Raw genomic sequence first — 24,743 nt, forward strand, 5'->3', positions numbered from 1 at the left:
CAAAGCATTAGCTTGCTCACCTTTCCTTATAAGACATGCTCTCTACTCCATGCAGCATCTGGTAAGTCTCCTCTGCACGCTCTCTAAAGCTTCCTCATCCTTCCTATAATGAGGCATCCAGAAATGTATGCAATACTCCAAGTTGTTTATGTCTTTATTTTATTACTTATTGAGATACAACAAAGAATAGCCCTTCTGGTCCTTCAAGCCATGCCACCCGGCAACCCCCAATTTAATCCTAGCTTAATCACTGGATAACTTACAATGACCAATTAATCAACCAACCAGTACCTCTTTGGACAGTGGGAGGAAACTGGAGCACTCGGAGAAAACCCACGCAGTCACGGAGAAACTGCTTGCAGGCAGCAGCAGGAATTGAACCTGGGTTACCTGTACTGGAAAGTGTTGTGCTGAACACTACGCTACCATGCCACCCCACTGGGAATGTGGGGAGAATAAAGTGACCTTAGTGCAGAAATGGGGTAGAAATGGTTGACGGTCATCGTGGACTTAGACTGAAGGGCTGCATAATTCTCTGGCACTATGACTCTGGACAATGTCGACCCAATCTTTTTTACATCAGACCACCGCCCCTGGAACTAGACTGGTGAACTTTTGTTGCACTTTCTTTATGACAAGTATCTCCATACACTTGAGCAGTACTTTTAACCTGATGCTCTTGGGGGAGTAGAAGCACAGATGCGTTTTGAAACAGGTATTAAACCAAGGTCCCATCTGCCATTTTAGATGAATGTAAAAGATCTTGTAGCATTACATTGAAGACAAACAGAGGAAATTATCTCCAGTGTTTTGGACATTCTGTATCCTCCAATCAATTTCTCTTTACCTCAGAGTTGTCTGTGGAAACATATAAATTAATAGTCATGTTTTCTCAATTACAACACTGCAAACATAACACCTTAGGCTGCAAGGGGCTTTGGATGATGTGAGGTCAGTGAAGGTTGTTATGGAAACACATGTCGTTCCTTCCTCTTGATGATGCAAATCCCTCACTGAAGCCGCCTCGGTAGCGAGACTTGAACCTTAAGAGCAACCCTGCTGTCAAATTCCCTGTTTCACGTCCCTGAGAGACCCAGACAAGCCTGGATTCCCTGCACCATGTGTAATCCTGAATTCCGCTATGCTGCTGTGTAGTGTTTCTCTCTCTCTCTCTCTCTGTCTCTTCCTGGTTCATAATCCAAAGTGTTTAATTCTCTCTATAAATCACTGCTCAAAATCCCTGCGCTGGGAAGGTGTTAAAAGGTTTACCACATCTTTTGGAAAGAAACATGCTTTTCACCTAGTTTATTGGTTACTCCTAAAAGTCAAATCATTGTACTGAACTCAGTTGCAAAAAAGGAAAAAACGGTGTAATCAGCTTGTCAGCAGCATTTAAAGTCAAAGTTAATTTGTTATCAGAAGTAGGTACAGAGATGTCAGGGGTAAGTTTTTTACGCAAAGGGTGGTGAGTGCGTGGAATGGGCTGCCGGCAACGGTGGTGGAGGTGGAAATGATAGGGTCTTTTAAGGGACTTCTGAATAGGTACATGGAGCTTAGAGAAATAGAGGGCGATGGGTAACCCTAGATAATTTCTAAGGTAGGGACATGTTTGGCACAGCTTTGTGGGCCGAAGAGCCTGTATTGTGCTGTAGGTTTTCTATGTTTCTATGTTATATAAACTGTACGACACTGTATACTATATATGGGATTCATTTTCTTGCAGGCATTTGCAACATTTAAAATAAAGAATACAATAGGATATCATAGGGGTGGCATGGTAGCCTAGTGGTTAGCACAATGCTTTACAGTTCCAGTGACCGGGGTACAATTCCCACTGCTGTCTGTAGGGAGTTTGTATATTTTCCCTGTGGGGTTCCTCCCACAATCCAAAGATGTACTGGTTAGTAGATCAACTCTTTGTTATTTCTCTCTACACCTTGTGGCACATTTGGTGGCAACCTTGCCATTTCTTTAGCATTTGTCAGTTTTTGATGAGGCCGAATTGCTAGCTTGACGCTCAACCCAGCACAGGTGGAAAGCGAGCAAGGTGCAGCCAGATCTGAACCGGGGACCACTCGCCTTGAAGTCCAGTGTGGTTGCTTCTACACTACCAGTGCCACAGTGGGTTAATTGGTCATTGTAAATTGTCCCGTTGTTCGGCTAGGGTTAAACAGGTGTTTTGCTGAGCGGTGCAGCTCGGAAGGCCAGAAGGGCCCGTTCTGTGCTGTTTCTCAATCAACAAAAAGAATTTATGAAAACTACACATGAAAACCGACCAACAACCAATATGGAGGGGGAGACAAATTGTGCAAATAAAAAACATAAATAATACTGAGAACATAAGTTCTTGCAAGTAAGTCTATAGGTTGTAGGATCAGTCAGGGTTGAGGTGAGTGAAGTTATCCACACTGGTTTAGGAGGCTGATGGTTGAAAGGTATTAACTGTTCCTGAGCCTGGTGGTGTGAGACCAGTAGCTCCTGTCCCTCCTTGCTGATGGTAATAGCGAGAGGAAAGCGTGGCCTCGATGGTGGGGATCCTTGATGATGAATGCTGCTTTCTCCTGGCAGTGCTCCATGTAAGTGTGCTCAATGGTGGGCTTTGTTCACCTCTTTCCGTAGACTCCTTCCCATCAGTGTGTGTGGGTTTCCTCTGGGTGCTCGGGTTTTCTCCCACTTTCCGAAGATTTACCGGTCAGTAGGTAAGCTGGTCATTGTAGATTGTCCTGTGATTAGGCGAGGGTTGGATAGGTGGATATCTGGGTGGTGTGGCTTGTCGGGCCGGAAAGGCCTGTTCCATTCTGTATCTCTAAATAAAATTAAGAAAAATAATAATAATCCACTAAATTGCACATCTATGGTGTGTGAAAGAAAACTAGAGCAATTAGAGGAAACTTGTGATCACAGGGAGAGTGTGCAAACTCCACACGGACAGCACCGGAAGTCAGGTGGAACCCAGCTCTCTGGAGCTATGAGTCAGCAGCTGTACAGTCCGTACCACTGCTATTGTATATCGACTCAACTGGGATGACGTTTAATCCTTTGCTTTATATACAGGAACAATAGAGGTCAGGACAAGCAACTCTGCCCCTCCCTCTTGCTTCACAAAGACCTCCAATAGGTTTTGATAAGACAACCAAGGACAACTAGTCATTTAAAGAGAGGGCGGAACAAATGACCAAAATCTGGTCAGAAAGATTGGATTTTTGGAGCCATAGGATGGATTGGTGAAGGAATTCTAGAGCTTAGGGCCCAGAGAGGTCAAACTGAAAACCTTATCCAAATGAGAATCAAGGGGAGGTTGATGTCACGTGCAAGAGCACAGGTTCAGTGAGATGAGGTGAGATTATATTGATGGTGTGGCTCCGAGAACTGGCATAAATATAATGGGCCAAATGCCCTTATATATTGCAAATGAAATATAGAAATTTGCCCCAATTTCCCATTATATTATTTAAAATGGAAGTGATTAGTCACAGGCCGGGAGGGATTTTCTGCAGAGACTGACTGTCTTGTCTTCATTTTCCTCCAATGTTCAGATGGTGAGCTGTACTCGGGACTGGCAGCCGACTTCCTGGGGAGGGAACAAGTGATCTTCCGCAGCCTAGGGACCCGTTCCGCCATGAGGACTGAGCTCGATGAACGACTGTTACAAGGTAACCAGCATCTTACTGTACATCAGCAGTCAACTTGATGATGCAAGCTGCAGAGGTGTATATATAGGCCACTCCTCCAGCTCACATCTAGTCCTCCAGACCCCAGCTGATGTCCAGAAGCCACCCATTCTCCAGCATACACAGATTCTTCAGAACTCAGTCTGTCCATCCCACATCCCCCCCGCCCCGCCCTGCAATCCCAAGCATAAAGTGTTAAGCGCTTCAAGTTGAGAGTTAAAATTGTCCATATTGTCTGAGACTGAGATGCCTATAATACACAGAGGAACAAGCCCCCATCTCTGAGAAGTAGAGACTCCCTCCTCCACCACCATCTCCGCATTCTTGTTCTATCTCCTTCTATCACAGATCCCAAGTTTGTGGCGGCTCACCTCATCCCAGACAACATTGACCGTGACAACGACAAGGTTTACTTCTTCTTCACGGAGAAGGCCATGGAGTCGGAAGGCAAAGTCCGAGCCATATACAGCCGGATTGGCCGTGTCTGTGCGGTAAGTCGGAGGATGCAGGGTGGGTTGGTGGAATGGAGGGAGATCCCATTGGCCAGGATGTTCTGAGCCTATTGATGCTCTCGAAACTTGTTACAGAATATACCGATGGTAAAGAGTTGAATATAATACCAACTCTGCACATTAGATGACCTTCTGTAGGTCATACCTGGAACTCTTGTACTTTCCTGGATCACCAGTCTTAAATGCCGAAGGTGTAGCAGCTTCTGTGCTGGACTTCAAGGCGACTGGTCCCAGGTTCGAACCCAGCCGGCTCCTTGCATGCTTTCTGTCTGTGCTGGGTTGAGAGTTGAGCTAGCTACTCGGCCTTGTAAAAAACAGACAAATATGAAAGAAGTGGCAGGCTTGCCGACTGATGCACCACAAGGCGCGGAACGGAACAACAGTCCAAAATGATACCGATCTAGCCCTCAGCAGATTACAAGTTGCCTGTTTAGTACTGGGCTTCTGGTTGGGGAAGACAATGATTTTGTGGGGAAACAGTCGTACAAGCATGTCTTTATGAAGTCCCTGGTGCTGTGGCTTATTCAACGACTTGAAGCAGTCCCATATCTGTTCCTCTGCCTCCCATGACCACTTCTTCGTTGCTCTTTGTTTCATAAAATTCTATTGTAATTTTTACTGTGAAAGCCTACAAGAAAATGAATCTCAATGTAGTATTTGGTAACACGTTTGTATGCTGATAATAAATTTACTTTGATACTTGCATTAATGTAGCATCTCCTGGGATAACTCATCCCTAACGAGGGATCTCTGCCTGAAAGTTTGATTGTTTATTCCTCTCTGTGGATGCTGCCTGACCTGCTGAGTTCCTCTAGAATATTGTGTGTGTTGCTCTTGATTTCCAGCATCTGCGGAATCTGTTGTGTTTACGAGTTACCAACATGCACTGTGACCTAATGCATTTCTGTCTTCTGGATCTAGGACAAAGCCACGTGTAGACACCGCTGGTTAGGAATGTGCTGATACTGGAATCCATCAGTCCACTACTCCACTCTCCCTGCTGCAGCTGGGTACCTCAGAGAATGGGGCAGTTTTCCCTCTAACCTCATAGGCTGCAACATGGGCTTCACTAGTGAGATTCCACACTGCTTTAAGACCATATGACATAGGAGCAGAATTAGGCCATTCAACCCATCAAATCTGCTCCACCATTCATTCAAGGCTGATTTTTTATTCCTTGCAACCATTTCATCCTGCCTTCTCTCTGTAACCTTTGGCACCATTTACTAATCAAAACCCTCATCAGCTTCTGCTTTATGTACAGCCAGTGACTTGGCATCCACAGCCACCTGAGGCAATGAGTTTCACAATAGTACATTTACTCTGTCATTCTCTGGCTAAAGAAATTCCTCCTCATCTCTGTGCTAAAGGACATTCTTTTATTCTGTGGCTGTTGCCAAGGCTGCAGAGGCTGCAGAGGAGATTTCCCAGGAGGCTGCATGCCTTGTGAAGATAGGTTGACTGAGCTAGGGCTTTTCTCTTTGGAGAGAAGGAGGACGAGGACTTTTCAGAGGTGTACAAGACGATAAGAGGTATAGACTGAGTGGATGGCCAGAGACCTTTTCCCCCAGGACAGAAATGGATAATATCTGGGGGCATAATTTTAAGGTAATTGGAGGAAAGTGTCAGGGTCAGAGGTTAGTTTTTTATACAGAGAGTGGTGGGTGCATGGAATGCCCAGCCATGGGTGGTGGTACAGTCAGATACATAAGGGGCATTTCACATGGATAATAGAAAAGTGGAAGGTTATGTAGGAGGGATGGGTTAGATTGATCTTAGAGTAGGTTAAAAGGTCGACACATCACTGTGGGCCAAAGGGCATGTTGAGCTGTAGTGTTCTATGTTCTATGATATTATTTGAGAGTATAAGTGTTAGTTTACAGACTGGTCATAACTTCCCTGCTCTCTGTGGAATAGCGTTTTCCACTTTACCTTAGAATGCAAGCCAAGGTCTAAAGTTTATGCCAAGTCAAAAAAGATGGCACCTCTGAGAAAAGTGCCCTCTCTTACTGCTGCACCAACATCACGTAGATTATTGTGATCAGGTGTCTGAACTGCTACAGGGACCAACAGCCTTGTAGTTCAGAGCCAAGGTCCTGTGAACTCGTGGCTCGTAGGAGAAGAGGAAAGCTGGGGTGAGGAGAAATGGGTTGGAAGAGCGATCTGCAATTCAACTGAATAAGGAAACTCCCCCTACTTCCCTCCCCTTACCTCGCTCCATCTGCCTCTCAATAAATTTCTCTACCTCTCTCTTTATCTGCCCCCTCTCTCATCCACCTGCCACAGTCTCCCATCTCCACGCTTTCTAACCTCCTCAACACAACCTGCCCATCATCTTGCACTCCTCTGCAGTCCATCAAACAGCTTAATTCACCACTTCCGTCTCCTCTTTATACTGGCCGTTGAGCACATTTACATGCAGCAGCATCCATCATCAAGGACCCCCACCATCCAAGAGATGCCTCTTCTCACTACTACCATCAGGCAGAAGATACAGGAGCCTTAGGTCCCACACCATCAGGTTCAGCAACAGTTATTACCCTTCAACCATCAGACTCATGAACTTCACTCACCACAACACTGAAATGATTCCACAACCTACAGACTCACTTTTGAGGACTCTTCAAGTTCTCCAATCACAAACATAAAATCTGCAGATGCTGGAAATCTAAGTAACAAACATAAAATGCTGGAGGAACTCAGAACGCCAGGCAGCATCTATGGAGAAGAGTACAGTCGATGTTTCAGGCCGAGATCCTTTGGCAAGACTGGAGAAAAAGTCCTGTCGAAGGGTCTTGGCCTGAAACGCTGACTGTACTGTTCAAGCCCTTGTGTTTTATTAATGTTTTCATGTTTTCAGTTTTATTTATTTTTTTATTTACATTATTTGTCTTCTTTTACAAATCGGTTGCTTGTCTGTCTTTGTTTATGTACAGTTTTCATAAATTTAATTGTATTGCTTTATTTTCTTGGAAATGCCTGCAAGAAAATGAATCTCAAAGAAAATGAATTTCAAGAAAATCAATCTCAAATATATGGTGACATATACGTACTTTGATAATAATTTACCTGACTTTGACTTTTGGTCATCTCCTCTCTCCACTCTCAGTTCTAAATCATCGACAATTCCTTCAACTCCTCAAACCTTCTCCCCCCACCAACAGAAGCTGCTCAACCCACTGTGTTCTTCCAACAGATTGTGTGAACATTTCAAAGATGGGGCAAATGAAGTTATCACTTTTTGTTCAAGACCCTGATGGTTGAGGAGTAATAACTGTTCCGAACCTGGTGGCTTGAAGGTGTGAGGCTCTTGTAGCTTCTTCCTGATGGTAGCAATGAGCAGAGGGCATATCACGGGGGTGATGGGGGTCACTGATGATGGATGCTGCTTTCCTCAACAGTGTTTCACATAGATGTGCTCAATGGTGGGGACTGGGCCATATCCATTACTTTTTGCAAGATTTTCCATTTAAGGGAATTGGTGTTTCCATACCAGGCTGTGATGTAGCCAGTCAATATTTTCTCCACCATATATCTATAGAAGTTTGTCAAACTTTTAGATGTCATGCCAAATCTTCAGAAAATCCTGAGGAAGTAGAGGCGCTGTTGTACTTTCTTCATAACACCAAAGCCAATGTAAGGACTGAATGCAGAAACTAATGATTTTGGTCCAAGGCCCATAGTGTCACCATGCACCTGGCACCAACAGAGCATGCCCACAACACACTAGTCCTAAATCTGGAATGTGAGAGGAAACCAGAGCACATAGAGGGAAACCATGTGGTGAAGGGAGGGAGCGTACAAACTCCTCAGAGACAGCAGCAAGAATTGAACCCCAATCGGTGAATCACTGGTACTGTAAAGCAAAGAGCTAACCACTGTGCTACTGTGCTGCATGCATGTCCCAGATGGTGAGAGTCTTTAATAGTGGATGTTGCCTACCTGAGGCTAACCTCTTGAAGATGCCCTTGATGGTTGGGAGGAATGTGCCCTTGATGGGGCTGGCTGAGACTGCAACCTGCTGTAGCCTCTTGTGATTCTATGCGTGGAAGCCTCCATACCAGGCAGCGATTCAGCCAATCAGAATGCTCTTCACCACACATCTGTAGAAATCTGTAAATGTCTTTAGTGACATACTAAAATGAGAATGATGTCTAGAGAATCATAAAGGTATGACAAGCAAAATACACAAAATGCTGGACTGAAGGACTGAAGAATGGTCTCAGCCTGAAATGGCAACTGTTTATTCTTTTCCGTAGATGCTGCCTGACCTGCTGAGTTCCTCCAGCATTTTGTGTGTACTGCTCTAGATCTCCAGCATCTGCAGAATCTCTTGTGCTTATTACAAGCAAAATGTAGTGATGAAAGGTCTTGGACCTAAATCATTAAATTAGTTTCTGCACCATTGCTGCCAAATCTGATGTTTCCTGCAGTTTTTGCTCTTATTTCAGATTTCCTGCATCAACCATTTTGTTTTTGAATTTCACAAGTTGAATTATCACATAGTCCCTCATCAATCCCAGCTCACCACCCAGCTTGCCCACTCCTCTGGGCTCTCTGTGTCAACTAACATCGGCCAGATGTTTGCTTATTGCACTTTTCCATTTTCTTAAGGTTTAAGTCTGAAGATGATTAGATTCCTCTCGCAGCCAATGTTGTCATAGCTGGAAACACACAGACTGTGAAACCGAACACACAAGTCCCATTTTTAATACAGGAAATATTTCAGTAGATGTCACAAAGTCTTTTATGAATTTGACAAGAGTTACTTTACTTTTAATGGGTCCTTTTCTGTTCAAGTATGGGTTCTTATTCAACAGTTTTGACGGGATTATTCCTTTCATGGGATTTTCTAGGAAACATGTGAAACTTTTCCCCAACCCCTAGACGACTCTTTCAATGAATGTTAAGAGCCCTGTTTGTGTCTCATTACATGGAAGCACGAGCAAAAGAATTGTTTCTGGAATGTTCCCCAATGCTGAGGGATGTAGCGGAGTATTTCCTTTTATTTATGCCTTGCTGTCTGGAGAAAAGGTAGCAGGCTCTTAAGCTAATGGACGGCAGTCTTGTGTATTAAAATTGCCTTCAACTAATCCACCTCCGGAGGCTAAAGACTGAACTTATGCACAAAGGACCCTGTACAGTTTGGAAAAAAACATTATATTGCATTTTAGCAAATCAAATTCAGGTAAGATTTTCATAGAGAACACCAGAGCCCTGAGGAGTGTTAAGAGCATAGGGATCTTGGAGTATAAATGCATAGTTGACTGAAAGTGGAGTCACAAGTTCAAAGTAAATTTATTGTCAAAGTGTGTATATATCAGCATATACAGGCACTACCTTGAGATTCATTTTCAGGACTGGTAAAGTGTGTGTGTTCCCCCTTTTTTTCTGGATTCTGCCCCCTTCCTTTTCAGTCTTGATGAAGGGTCTCAACCCAAAATGTTGGCTCCATAGAATCTCCATAGATTCTGCCTGACCGGCTGAGTTCCTCAAGCATTTTCTGTGTGTTGCTTTTCAGCATCTGCAGAACCTCCTGTTTCTGTGCATAGAGTGTGTGTATATAAAGCCTATGTGTGTATAGCGTGTGTGTGTGTGTGTGTGTGTGTGTGTGTGTGTGCGTGCGTGTGTGCGTGTGTAGAGTGTGAGAGGAAGTAATGCCTATGCATGGCAGATTGATGAATCCCTCCATTACTTGATGAACTAACTAACTTAACTGATAGCCTTATCAGAGGGTGAGCGAACAGCTTTGCAGGGATGTTGTTGATAACCCAGCCTTGATAACTCGTTTCTCATCAATCACAATAGCTAAAATAACAAACCTTCTTGCCTGTGAACTCAAGAATAGAATAACACAGCAACAGAGCAGTTTGATGTCCTGGTCTGTATCAGTGGTACTTGGTGTCATTAGAGGTTGTAGAAGGAGTACGTGAAATAATACGAAGAGTGAGACTGCCACTGAATTTGAAATCACCTATACAGCCCCAGTTTGGGAACCCCTGGTTTCGAGGAATATGGGCCAAACACAGGTAAATCAGACTAGCTCCATTAGGCAATATGGCTGGGATGGATGAGTTGGGCCAACGTTCCCATATAACTCTTATCTAGACTATCTGGTCAATGGGCTAGTAGAGGCAGCATTTAGACAAGGTGTTACATAGAACACAGAACATAGAACAGTACAGGGTCTTTGGCCCACAATGTTGTGTCACCCCTTTAACCTGCTTCCCTCCCCACGGCCCTCCATTTTTCTTTCATTCCTGACCCTATCTACGAGACTCTTAAATGTCCCTAATGTGTTTGCCTTTACCTGCAGCTCTGGCAGTGTGTTCCACACACTAACCACTCTCTGTGCAAAATATCTACCTCTGGCATCTCCCCTATACTTCCCTCCAATCGCCTTAAAATTATGCCTTCTCATATTAGCCATTTGTGCCCTGGGAAAAAGTCTCTGGCTTTCCACTCTATCTATGGCTCTTATCATCTTGTACACCTCCATCAAATCACATCTCAACCCTCCCACCCCCACCTTCATTCCAAGGAGAAAAGTCCTAGGTGACTCAACCTTTCCTCATAAGATATGTTCTCTAATCCAGATGCCACCTTGGTATATCTACTCTGCACCCTCTCTAAGGCTTCCACATCCTTCCTATAATGAGGTGACCAGAACTGAACACAATACTCCAAGCGTGATCTAATAGACCAAGAACATTAGATTGAAAAGTTTCTAGGATGTGCTCAAAGTTGTTGGATTAGTCTAAATAGTTATTTTTCTTTTAATTTAACTTCCTTTATGCTTGTTTATATGTTTGTATGATCATCTGTTTGTCTAAATGTTCAGTGCATTTTCAATAATTCATGGTATATCTGATTCTGTATTTTTATAGCATCTTTGTTTGCAGCCTTTATCACACCATAAATTGAAAGGTCTCATACACTGTTCCTATTAAGGAATCTTCTTATCTGTCTAGTTTGAGATGGTTTTCAGTATAAGGCATCCACAGTCCTGAAGAAGGGTTTTGGCTGGAAACATTGACTGTTAATTCATTTCCATATATGCTCTCTGACCTGTTGAGTTCCTGCTGCATTTTGGGTGTGTCGTTTTGGATTCCCAGTATCTATAGACTTTCTCATGTTCACACTTTTGCTCTTTGTCTCTCTCTCTTCATCGATTTTTTTTGTCTTTCGTTGTTTTTCTCTGTCTTATTCCTTCTGTTCTCACTTAAGGTGGAGTGAGTTGGTTACTGTTATTTCTTTATTCAGAACACCAAATAAAACAGCTGTAATCACAAGACTGGCTTCTCATTCTTGACTTCCGAACAATATCATCTCCAGTTCGAACAGTGTTCACTTAGGTTTGATTTCGATGTTCATTCCCTTGAAAGGAAGGATTGTTCGCCGATTTTAAGTTGGCGCACACGTGTTGCCGTCCATATGGGATTGGGATTGCTTATTTATGTTGAGGAGCAGGTTAAGAGGATGCTGATTTCTCAGCGGTTGCCAGAGTTGGCCACCCATTGATAAGGTGTTTATAACGGTCTGTTTCAGAATGATGCTGGGGGTCAAAGAGCTCTAGTCAACAAATGGAGCACATTCATCAAAGCCAGACTGATCTGCTCTGTCCCGGGGCCTGATGGCATAGACACGCACTTCGACGAGCTTGGTGAGTGGGAGTCTGACCTTATTGAGGTGAGGGCGGGAGAGGGTGAGGGAGACAGTCATTATGATGATGAGTGGAAGGGAATGACATAGCCTGTCCGTACTGAGGTGAGGGGAGAGAAGTTGTCCTCAATGAGGTGGGGAATACTGTTCTCTTTAAGCTGTATAGGTGTATAGCCATGCAGTAACTGAAATGCTCCCACGCGCATAACCTTTGTTGTTGTGCAGCTGGAAATTTCTTTTATATAATGTTAATATAATTTTGAAATTACTCTAATCTAATTGTGAAATATCCTATAATTAATTATAGTGTTAATGAATATAATCCACCAATTTTCTAAATAATGAATATATCACAACCTTTACTTTGAAACGTTTTACAGCTTCGATGAATGTTCATTGTCAGTGTTTCAAGTTACAACTCTGTTACAAATTGTAACAATAAACACAGAATGGGCCCACCGAACACCAATACCATAATATGCATATTACAACAAAAAAAAACATTTAAAGTGTCGAACAACAACACACACATCTATAGGGAGAAGCAATGTCGACGTTTCGGGCCGAGACCCTTCGTGCAGTTTTCAGGCCATGTAAAAATTCCCTGCTCAGATCACAGCTGTACAAAAAAATTACAGGGAAAGGTGTTGAGGAGTGGGAGGGGGTAAGTGTGCCCATCCTCATTAACTTGAGGAGTTGGGGTGAGGGAGCATGTCCTCATTAAGATGAGGGATGGGAGGGGTGAGAGAACGCTTCCTCATTGAGAAGAGGAATAGGAAGGAGTAAGGATGCCTGTCCTGACTGTGGTGTAGAGTGGGAAGGGTGAGGAAACCGGTCCCTACTGTGTGGAGGGATGAGGGGCATTGTCTGTACTGCCAGGTAGGGATGGAGTTCCTGAGGCTGGGGAGGTGGTGAGGGAGTCTGTCCTCACTGCGGTGAGGAGTGGGAGGGGTGAGGGAACCGGTCCTCACTGCGGAGAGGGGTGGGAGGGGTGAGGGAACCGGTCCTCACTGCAGAGAGGAGAGGGAGGGGTGAGGGAACCTGTCCTCACTGCGGTGAGGAGTGGGAGGGGTGAGGGAACCTGTCCTCACTGCAGAGAGGGGTGGGAGGGGTGAGGGAACCTGTCCTCACTGCAAAGAGGGGTAGGAGGGGTGAGGGAACCGGTCCTCACTGCAGAGAGGAGAGGGAGGGGTGAGGGAACCTGTCCTCACTGCGGTGAGGAGTGGGAGGGGTGAGGGAACCTGTCCTCACTGCAGAGAGGGGTGGGAGGGGTGAGGGAACCTGTCCTCACTGCAAAGAGGGGTAGGAGGGGTGAGGGAACCTGTCCTCACTGCGGTGAGAAGTGGGAGGGGTGAGGGAACCTGTCCTCACTGCGGTGAGGAGTAGGAGGAGTGAGGGAGCTTCCCATGACAGTGCTGAGTGAGTCCAAGGCTGCTGCCCAGCTCCAGCCCAGTGGAATCCTTCTGGTTATTCTGAGATGTGACGGCTGACAACAGATCGTGATGCCACATCCCCGGTCTGAAGTCTGAATATTTATCTACTGTATACCTGAACAAACCACTCTTTCAGTGGCAGAAATTGATCGAATGCTGGGATCCAGACACATATATCAGCCTTCCCGATGTGGAGGGTGAAACACAGCTCTCCGCTCACAGGAGCCCTGGCTGTGGGACTCCTGCACAACCCTCTGATATCCTTTAGAGGTGTATCAGCTTCTGGAGGTTTTGCTGCCCAGATCCAGGGAACAGGGGCTGAAAGCGTAGCTGGTCTCCCACCACAAGAGGGGTCCTTCCCCGTCCTGGACTTCATCTTGATCTGGAACCAGATCAAGAACCCAGTGGAAGCCTGAATGGCTTTGAAGAACTTAACTGCTCACAGAGGGGTCCATCAAGAGCCATCCCGGACAAACATCTCCCACAAGTTGGTGTCAGTCTTTGGGAACATCTTTCAAATGCATCCTCTGCCCTCTTCTCAATGGAGATAAGAGAGAAAGGCATATTTAAAGTGCCAACATCAAAGAACAAATTCTCCCAATGGTTATACCTATAACATCTCACCTTATCTTCTGTGTCACAGAGGATGTCTTTCTACTGAGGACTAAGGATGAGAAGAATCCAGAAATCTATGCTATCTTTAGCACAATAAGGTAGGGAACCATTTTAGTTGTTGTCCGGTTAGTAGGTAATAGTGGACCATGAACTGGTAATGATAAGATATTTATAGTATCAGTCTCTGAGCTCTAGAACAGTTCAACCTTTATTATACAGAAAAGATCCTTCACTGACACTTGACTGTATTCACACTGTTGATGTTATTTCAGTAACGTTTTCCAAGGCTATGCTGTTTGTGTGTATCGTATGGCTGACATCCGGGAGGTCTTCAATGGACCGTACGCACACAGAGAAGGGCCAGATTATCAGTGGACGGCTTACGAGGGCAAAGTGCCCTATCCGAGACCTGGGTCTGTGAGTATCTTTGCGTGGAAGCATTAGTCACTGCTGCTCTGCATCCCCACACAGTCTGTTACTTAATATTTGCTTTAATCAGTCACTCAGTCCAACCAGTACACATCGGCCTTTATGTGCTATTGTGATCAGAGGTTCAGAAGTCAAGAATGAGGCATGCAACATGGAGGTAACAGCCATTTTATCAAGTTTTACAAGAGCAAAGACCAAACAAAGAAAAGAACAAATAAGTCCTGATGTCTTAGACCAAAATTAGCTCCAAGTAAAAAGGTAACAGATCACAATGACAGTTAACCTATAAAATAGCCAGATTCAAGTGACATGCTACAGAAAATCTAAGAAACTTCTAGAAAATACAGAAACAGCTATACTTATTCATTCTTTAAGTGCCATATCATATGGCATAGATGATCATGGTCTTTCCATGACTATGATTGTTCTTGGCAAATTTTTCTACAGAAGTGGTTTACCATTGCCTTCTTCTGGGCAGTGTCTTTACAAGGCGGGTGACCCCAGGCATTATCAATACTCTTCAGAAATTGTCTGCCTGGTGTCAGTGGCCGCATAACCAGGACTTGTGATATGCACCAGCTGCTCATCCGACCATTCACCATCTGCTCCTATGGCTTCATGTGACCCTGATTGGGGGCTAAGCAGGTTCTACACCTGTCCCAAGGGTGACCTTCAGGCTAGCAGAGGGAAGGAGCACCTTGCACTTTCTTTTTGTAGAGACATATCTCCATCCTGCTACCCAACAGCTATACTGCAATTACTGAAAAACTCACTGAGCAGTTACACATATATAGATGATTATATAAAAATGTAAGCAAGTATAGGAAAGTTAAACTACAATAAAAATAACAATTTTACACCTTATGCCGTCAATTCTTACCTTGCAACTTTGTGTTCCCTTCTCCCTCATGTGCTTATCCAACCTCCTTTAATACCAATTCACCTCAGCCGCTCCAGTGAGAGTAAGCTCCATACTCAAACCACTCTTTGAGTAAACAAGTTCCTTCTTGGATTTCTAGGTGCCGCTTATATAACAGTGTCCTCAAGTTGACCTCATCCCTCATAAGTAGAAACTTTCTCCCTGTATCCCCCCCCCCATCAAAAACTTTCATCAATTTAAAGATCTCTATTGTGTTACCCCTCAGCCTTCTTTCCATAAGAAAAAGGGGATCCAGTCCAATTATCCTTCCTTAATATGTATCCCCATACATTTCTGGGTTGATGCTTGTAGATCTTCCCTACATCCTCCCCAAGTGCCTGTATATCTCTTTCAGGATCTGGTCATCAGAACCATGGTACACCACACGCAGTTCAGTATAGGACCACTCTGCGCACTTCTCTCTTTCTAGAAATAAACATTAGAACATAAGAAACAGGAGCAGGAGTCGGCCATCTGGCCCATTGAGCCATTCAATATAAAATCCATCTGTTCCCCTCTATCCACTGTGCTGGTCATATCCTCAAGCACACAGCCTACTTGTTTTTTGGTGGCTTTGATAACCTTTGGCAAAAGTTTATTGTACTTACCGTAGATTTCGCACTACAGAGCACACCTGATTAAAAGCCGCTGGCTCTAATTTTAGAAATAAAATCAATTTTGTACTTGTACAAGCCGCACCGGATTTTAGGCCGCACCGGATTTTCGGCCGCAGGTGTCCCACGTTGTAATATGAGATATTTACACAGAAAGATATTACACGTGAGGATTTTTTAACTTTTAATTAAATCCATATGGTAACATAAACAAATACATATTGCAAATGCTTTTTTTCGAACCGTGCCTCTAACTCGGCTACTTTTAAATATACGTTGCGTATACTTTTTTACTGAACAACATTCCAATATCTCCTAACGACTGGTAAAAAATATATATACTGCAGCCTACCAGGAAAAGTTATTGATCGCCTTTAACTTAAAAGCAGCGTTTTGGCTCCGCCGCTCGCCCCCCGCCTTCCCGTTTATCGCAAACCGGCATTTTCCCACAAGACGCGGCGAAACCGAGTGTGACGTCATAGCATCCCGGGATGTAGTACAGAAAACAAATATAGTTAAAACACTTCTAACTTTAACTAACAAATGAATTACTAAGCGAAAATATTATAAACTAAATAACTGCCATAAAGGCAGCACAATGCTTTTCTTCGAGTGTTTTCCATGTTGATGAGGGTGAGTACAAATGACTGATTTACAATAATTTAATTGTGAAAGTGCGCTTGATTTATCGTACAATTTCATTGGACCTCTGTGAACTACTCATCAATTTTATTGGTCTACTGTTACGAGGCAAAATGTTTTTGGCGGCATGAAAAAGAATCATGCATTAGCCGCACCGTAGTAAAGGCCGTAGTGTTCAAAGCTGTTCAAAATGCTGGAAAAAAGTAGCGGCTTATAATCCGACATCTACGGTATATCCCAAGCTCCCTTTTACCTTCTACACCACACCTTCTAGATGACCTCCGTATTCGTCCTTCCATACACCTTGCATTCCTTACCGTTGAACTTTATTTGTTAATCAGTTGATAAAGTTCAAAGTATATTCATTAAAACTTCCAGTAAAAGGGCAGCACCTGTGAATGCGGCAGTCTCTCAGGGGCTTTTTTCTTTATAAAATTTGTTTTTTACAATCCAAAGATAATTCTATTCCAAGAACATCAGGTACTTCAGGGTTACTTCATCAGTGAACTACTCATTCATTGGGGTAGCTGGACTGGTGTTGGCAGAGGAGCCAGTCGAGGTGTCGAAGGGGCTGGCCAGGATGGAGGAGAGGGAGCTGGCTGAGGTATTGAAGGAGCTGGTTCAGTAAATCGGAGGATCCCACCGAGATGTCAGACAAACCGGTTTGGGTATAGAGTTGCTGGCTGTAGACCGTGCTACTGCCCACTAGTCGGAAACATTGAAGTTAGTGAAATATAACCTTGGGAGATTGTCTTGGACATTTCACTTGCAATCGCAAGACTCTGTTGGACAGTGATAATGTAAGCTGATGCAGGTCTGTTCCCTTGTCTGGTGGAGGGACAGATGTCATGGGAGCTGCATAGCCTCGGTTGTAGCATGGACCAGGCCTCAAGCCTCGGGCTTGCCTGCCATTGCAGACCAGGTGAGAGACGCGGAAGCGTTACAGCATGGCATCCGCGCTCAGCTGGGGCCTGTCCTCTCCCGTCTGTGCTGCCCTCCAGTGTTCAAATGGTGGAATGACAAGCTGGACTGGGTACATCTTTACATTGCCGGGAGACTGTACCATCGATTGCTGGACATTGTTGCTCAGGATCCTAGACCCTGCATTTTTTTTTTCAAGTGAATATGCTTTTTACTCGCTGTTTTGAACTACGTTACTCACTATTTTTGAATGTTTGCTTGCTATTTTGAATGTTTTGCATCTTGGCCCCAGAGGAACGCTGTCACATTCAGCTGTATCTATGTATGGTTTGAATAATAATTAAACTTGATTTGATTTGATTAACAAAGTACATATACATTATACAACCTTGTGATTCATCTTCTTACAGGGAGTCACAAAACAAAGAAACCCAAGACCATCAAACACCCAATATGCACAGAGAGAAAAAACAAATCACGTAAACAATAAACGCAAGCAAATAATGTTCTAAATTGAAGTCCACGGGGAGTACGTCCCCAGACCCTTAGTTCAGTATGGAGGGGAGCAACAAGCCATCCCTCACCTTGGGTCCCAACACCCTGACCTTTTTAATCTGGCCTGGTGCCTAAATCATCATCCAAACGTCTGGTTCAGTCACTTTGATATACCCTGGGGCTTGGACCCTGTTGCCTCGATTAGGCCTGTACCCGACCTTTTCAGTTTGGCCCGGCACTTAAATTGATTGAACCTTGGGTCTTCCTCACTTTCCGTGATGGGCTCACTGCCTTGCCTTGCCTCGGTTCTGCCACATTGAATTGCCTCCAAGTACAAAGGCAAGTTACAGGCTGTTGTTTGCCATTATTGTTTACCATTAAAAAAAGAGTGGTTAACAAAATATTTGTTTGTTTTCTTTGTTTTATTGGCCGTCAGCCAGAAATTCACCAACACCATCTTAAACCTATTCCCATGAGTGGCACTACCTGATATTCATTCAGTTCTTTCCAAAATTAGTCAATGAACTTCAGTTTTCAAGAACTTGTTTTAATATTATCAAATGTACCAAATAACCTGAATATCTGTTTTGCCTTTGTTGGTTTAATGGAAGTAGTCATTGTGATTATCTATTATTGTCACCAAGATACAGTAAAACTTTGATTTGCATGCCATCCAGATAGATCATTTCAAAGCTTAAATAAGACAATGCAAATAGAAAGCCACAAGAAAATACAGAATGCAGATGCTGCTCGGTCTACTGGGTATTTCCAGCAAATCATTACAAGAGAATGCATTATATGAGGCCCTCCATTGGTTGGGGGTTGACCATGGATGTAGTGTCCTACTGTCTATGCAAGCCAGGGCAGTATAATCTGGAGAGCAAGCTGATGCCCATGTAGCAGGCTCACCCTCTCCACACAAATGATGATTCCAAAGGAACAGCAGAGACCCAGTGGCACTGTAAGAGTTTTCAGTCAGTGTGGAACTCAAAGCAAGACTGCCTTAGGGACTCCAGCTCCGGGTTTCTCCTTGAGGTTTACTGCTGAAGCCTTCCCCATGAGTGGGTATAGCCGCAGAGCAGTGGAGATTTGAGCTGACCACGAGCTCCATCTGCCCGAATGCAGATATGTAGAATATAGTGCTAGGTACAGTAGCAAAGTGTGGTGCATGTGGACAAAAAGGAGCAAAGACCACGACAAGGTTGATTGTAAGGTCAAGTGTTCATCTTTATCATACGAGAGGTCATTTAATAGTTTATAACAATGGGATAGAAGTTGCCCTTGTGCCTGGTGGTCTGTGCTTTCTATCTTTTGTACTTCTGCCTGATGGAAAGAGGGGGAAGAGAGAATGCCCAGATGGGAGTGATATTTGAATCTGTTGGCTGCTTTCCCATGGCAGCAGGATGTGTAGACAGAGTACATGGAGGTGAGGCTGGTTTTGGTGATGCACTGGGTTGTGTCCCACAGCTGTCTGCAATTTCTTGCGGTCTTGGGCAAAGAAGTTGTCATACCGAGCCGTGATGCATCTGGATTGAATGCTTTCTGTGGTGCGTTGCTAATTATTGGTGAGCGTCAACTGGGACATGCAAAGTCAGTAATTAGGTGCATTATTTTTTGTTTAAAAATAGCAATCCTATGGGTTTGCTTTGTCCTGCATCCAAGCCAAAGAAGCGGGCAGGAGCAACCTTTGCAGCCACTACCCACCTTGTAAACTGCCTTTTCCTAAAGCTCCCACCTGGAAAACACTATAGGGCTATTAAAATCAAAACCCCATTCCTTCTTAAAAGTTTATTCCCCCAGGCAATTAATCTGCTCAAGCATTCAAGTTAGCCCTACCCCTCTGTATTACCTCAGCAACTTCACTGCACTGTAAAAACTTGAAACTTTGTTTTTTATATTGTTAATTCTATTGTAACTACATGCTGGTATTTATGCACCTTTTTTCCATGTCTATACTTTAACCTCTAGATTATTTTTTATTCTTCATAATTATTGAATTGATGCATGTCACAACAGTACACCATTAACAAATTCCTAACATGCAAATGTAAATGGTGAGTAAAGTTGATCTTTAATGTTAGAAAGACTTCCAACTTCATAATTTATCTAAGTTAATGACATTCCAATCCTCAGCTACCCTTGTGGGCTTTAATATAGAACATAGAATATTATAGCATATTACAGGCCCTTTAGCCTTAATGTCTGCCTACTTTTTAACCAACATTTTAACTTTCTCAGGTCAATCCAACCCTTCCCTCCTACATAGCCCTCCATTTTTCTATCATCCGTGTGCCTAAGAGTTTCCTAAATGCCCCTAATGTATCTGCCTCCATCATCATCCCTGGCAGCACGTTCCACACACCCACCACTCTGTGTAAAGCACTTACCTCTGATATTCCCCCCAAACTTTCCTCAAATCACCTTAAAATTAAGCTCTCTTGTATTAGCCATTACTGCCCTGGGAAGAAGTTTCTGGGTGACCAATCTATCTATGCCTCTTATAAATTTGTTCACCTCTACCAAGTTACCTCTCACCCTCCTTTGCTCCACGTAGAAAATACCTAGTTTACTCAACCTTGCTTTATGAGACATGGCTTCTAGTTAATGCAGCATCCTGGTAAACCTCTTCTGCACCCTCTCTAAAGCTTCTACATCCTTCCCATAATGAGGCAACAAGGAACTGAACACTATGTTCCAAGTGTGGTCTAACCAGGTTTTTATTGAGCTGCAACCTTACTTTGTGTCTCTGAAACTCAGTCCCCTGGCTAACGAAGGCCAACACACTGTATGCCATCTTAACAACCCAGTCAACTTTTATGCGATCTATGCACATGGAACCCAAGATCCCTCTGTTCCTCCCCACTGCTAAGAATCCGGTCATATTTGAAATCTATCTGAATTAGTACAGGTCTCTCGAGCAGTTGTCCGCAGCTTAAACCACCAACAAACACACCTCTATATTACATTTCTTTTGCATCCTGCTGTTTGTGGATGTTACAACCACCTCTCCTTTCACTGTCGTTGTCCTGTCTCCTTCAACAGTGCCCCAGCAAAATCACCACGCAGCCCAGTCGCCGATACACCAGCACCAAGGACTACCCGGACGATGTCCTGCACTTCGCCCGCAGTCACCCGCTGATGTTCCATTCTGTATACCCGATAAACCAGCACCCTGTGCTCATCAAAACCAACGTCCAGTTCAAGATGACCCAGATAGTCGTGGACCGGGTGGAGGCGGAAGATGGACAGTATGACGTCATGTTCATCGGGACAGGTTTGTTACATGCTGCAACACACACAAAACGCTGGTGGAACACAGCAGGCCAGGCAGCATTGATAGGGAGAAGCGCTGTCGACGTTTCGGGCCGAGACCCTTCGTCAGGAGAGGTTGTTACATGCTGCTTGGATCAGGGTCCGATTAGTCACAGTGGTTCAAACTGCATGGGATAAAAATGAAGGAGAAATTGGACTAACTTGGATTATTTTCTCTGGAGCATTGGAGGTTGAGAGAAGACCTGAAAGAAGTTTATCAAGTTAAGAGAGGGTTCCTGGCCATGATTGTTCCTAGCTAAGTTTTGTACAGAATTAGTTTGCCATAGCCTTCTTCTGGCAGTGTCTTTCCAAGACAGGTGATCCCAGCCATTAGCAATATTCTTTGGAGATTGTCTTTCTGGCGTCAGTGGTCATGTAACCAGGACTTGTGATCTGCACCAGCTGCTCATACGACCATCCACCACCTGGTCCCATGGCTTCACATGCCCTGATTGGGGGCTAAGCAGGTACTACACCTTGCCCAAGGGTGGCCTGCAGGCTAGCAGAGGGAAGGAGCACCTTACACCTCCTTTGGTAGAGATTTATTTCCACCCCACTAAATAAGAGAGGGTAACCCATCAGAATCTATTCCCCAGAACAGAAATGTTACATACTGGAGGACATAAATTTAAGGTGTGTGGGAGAGAAGCTTACAGGAGATGAGTGGTATAGATAATTTTTACAGAGAGAATGGTAAAAATAAAACTGCTTGAGAAAGCTGATATGAGAATGACATTTATGAGACTTTTAAATAGACACAAGAATATATAGGGAATGGAGTGATATGGACTATGTACAGGCAGAAAAAGTTTAGTGCTGATATTATAGGCAGTATAATGTACAACATTATCCTCTGCTGTATCGCTGTTACTTACTCACTGGCATTTAGGGCAACAACGAAGGTCCTCCAACTCTGGCGATGTTCAGGGCTTCCTTCATCACTTCAGTAGCTTCCTCTCAGTTTTCACTACTGTCAATTATGCAAGTTCCAGTTGGAGCCTCAGGAATACCATCGCACTCAGATGTAGAAGGACTCTTCATTGCTGTTTCCGTAACAATTTAGTTTTTCCAGTCAGGGTTGTTAGCCCTGAGCTGAACCCCTGAACCTGGAGGACCAGTGGACTCTTAGACTGACCTCTACCCTTTGACCTGTTTGTCATGGGTGACCCTACCAAGATCCAAAGCATAGAACATTGACTCCAGCTCTCTGGGTCATTGAGGAATGCAAATCTCCAAACTCAACGACAAGGCTGTGGTCCTCTTGGAGGTGTATTGTACTATGCTCTGTATAAGTCCGTTCTACCAAGCGATCAATGCCCATCTTTAAAGAACCACTGTACCAGGGAAGGGGGACATTTGTCTCATTACATCAATGGCAAGCTCTTCAATTTAGCAACTCATTCATTCTATCCACCAGACATTTCTCCACAGTCTTGCAAAATTTTCTTCAACAGATATATATATCCAATTCCCTCTTAAAGGCCGAAGTGGAACCAGCCCTCAACACATTTGCAGGCAATGGTTTCCAAATTCTTGAGTCAAAATGCTGTTCCACATTATTTACCTCTAATCACCTTAAAGTGATATCCCCTCATATTGGCCATATCTGCCCTAGGAAAAAAGGCAAAGTTTTGCAGCATTATCTGAAGAATTTCTTCCTGTATTTATCCCTCAAGCAAGATGATGAAATTAGCCCATTGTTTGTCCACTGCCTGTTACGAGGTCTTTGCATATGCAATTAGCTAGCTGCGTTGGAGACGGCATCTCAGTGTGCAGTGCCCTTAGGTGGTTTTGAATGACATAGACTTACACAGCACAGAAACAGGCCATTTGGCCCAACTCATCTATGCTGACCAAGGGACCTACTGGAGCTCGTCCTATTTGACTGCATTTGGTTCTTATCAGCAAAGCAGTTGCAGTCCTGTTTCTCTGGGATTTTGGCCTGCATGATTTCATATGTCTCAGTTATTGACTCGACAAAACAGCGCCAGTGATCACTGACTGGGGTTCAGTTCCTGCCACTACCTGAAAGGAGTTTGTACATTCTTTCTGTGACTGTGTGGGTTTCCCCCAGGTGCTACGGTTTCTTCTCACAGCTCAACGATGTATGATTAGGGTTAGTGAGTTGTGGGCATGCTATCTGGCGCCAGGACCATAGTGACACTTGTCGGCTGCCCAGCACAACCCTCACTGACTGGGTTTGATGCACGCGACCCATTTCACTCCATGTTTCGATGTTTTGATGTACACGTGACAAATAAGTCTAATCTTTATCTTTAACACAAAGTACACTGCAGACGCGGGGGTCAAAGCAACACGTACAACAAGCTGGGTCTCAGCCCGAAACGTTTGCTGCTCGTTTCCACAGATGCTGCCCGACCTGCTGAGCTCCTCCAGCTTGTTGTATGTGTTGCTAATCTTTATTCTTTAGAGCCCATGTGGAAAATTAGTCATTAACTTCTAAACTAGAGGATCCTTCCCTGCTGTTTCCAGGGCTGTGGGCTAAACCAACAGACAGGATGTCATATTGGTGCAGTTAAATCAGAATTCCTTGGTTCAGAGCCAGTTTGTGGGAGAGTCATGTTGTATTTAACCCACTGCTCCTGAACTACATCTCTGCTGGGACCCTGTGCTGAACTCTGACATGAAATTTCAGCATCTTTACCTACCATAACACCCAATTTAATTAAAAACTCCTTTACCTCTTCTTGTGTGGATTTCTGGATCAGTATTTCATTACATAAGTTATTAGAAAGGGCAGAAAGATAATGAAGAATGCATAATACTTGGGTTATACTTAAGCAGGCTCGGACAACAGTCACACACGGGAGCTCTGCAGTGTGGTAACACTCATATTTGAACTGCATACACGAGGGTTGACCAGTATGGAGCTCTTTGATTGAGTGTAACATTATCCAGAATGGGTTCTCTTTTTATTGTGCACGGATTTGTACTAAGCATTCATCTTTAGAGTTTTGGGGCCTTATAGCATGGGTACAGGCCTCTCAATCTAACCAGCCCATGCTGACCAGACAGCCCACCTAATTAGGACTGCATTTGACTTATATCTCTCTCAGCCCTACCCTTCCTGTACCTATCCATGTGATTCCTCATGATACTGCTATACCTGCCTCAACCACTTCCTCTGGCAGCTCGTTCTATATACTCACACCCTCTGTGTAGTAGAAGTTGCCCCTCAGATCCCCTTTTAAATGTTCAAGATTCAAGATTAGGTCTTGAATCTTGAAGGTATCCCTCAGGTTCATTATAAATGGTTCCCCTCCCAACTGGAACCTCTGCCCCAAATTCTGGACTGTAGACATGAAGTTTGTGCTGCATGGGACTGTGTGGAATGGTGTCTTGTTTGATACGGAGTGTGCTTGGTGAGTCGGGGCAATGTGTTTATGGGTGGTGCATTTAAGCGGAGTGTATACGAGTGTTATGCATGGCGTGTATGAGAGCATTATGTCTGTTTGATGTCTATCTGACCCCAAACTATGCATTTATATATCTACAAA

At 44.1% G+C, this 24,743-nt stretch overlaps 1 protein-coding gene across 1 annotated transcript in view; it reads left to right on the top strand.

The window, feature by feature from the left end:
• Positions 1 to 24,743, top strand: part of sema3bl (sema domain, immunoglobulin domain (Ig), short basic domain, secreted, (semaphorin) 3bl) — a 211,601-nt gene that overhangs the window by 156,382 nt on the left and 30,476 nt on the right. The window contains exons 6-11 of the mRNA XM_073072062.1: positions 3,537 to 3,653; positions 4,020 to 4,162; positions 11,732 to 11,846; positions 13,922 to 13,991; positions 14,166 to 14,310; positions 20,956 to 21,187. Coding sequence (XP_072928163.1) covers positions 3,537 to 3,653; positions 4,020 to 4,162; positions 11,732 to 11,846; positions 13,922 to 13,991; positions 14,166 to 14,310; positions 20,956 to 21,187 — 822 coding nt within the window. The remainder of the gene's footprint in view (positions 1 to 3,536; positions 3,654 to 4,019; positions 4,163 to 11,731; positions 11,847 to 13,921; positions 13,992 to 14,165; positions 14,311 to 20,955; positions 21,188 to 24,743) is intronic.

The sequence above is a fragment of the Hemitrygon akajei genome, chromosome 19 (genome assembly GCF_048418815.1).
Source record: "Hemitrygon akajei chromosome 19, sHemAka1.3, whole genome shotgun sequence".
NCBI classification, from domain to species: Eukaryota; Metazoa; Chordata; class Chondrichthyes; order Myliobatiformes; family Dasyatidae; genus Hemitrygon; species Hemitrygon akajei.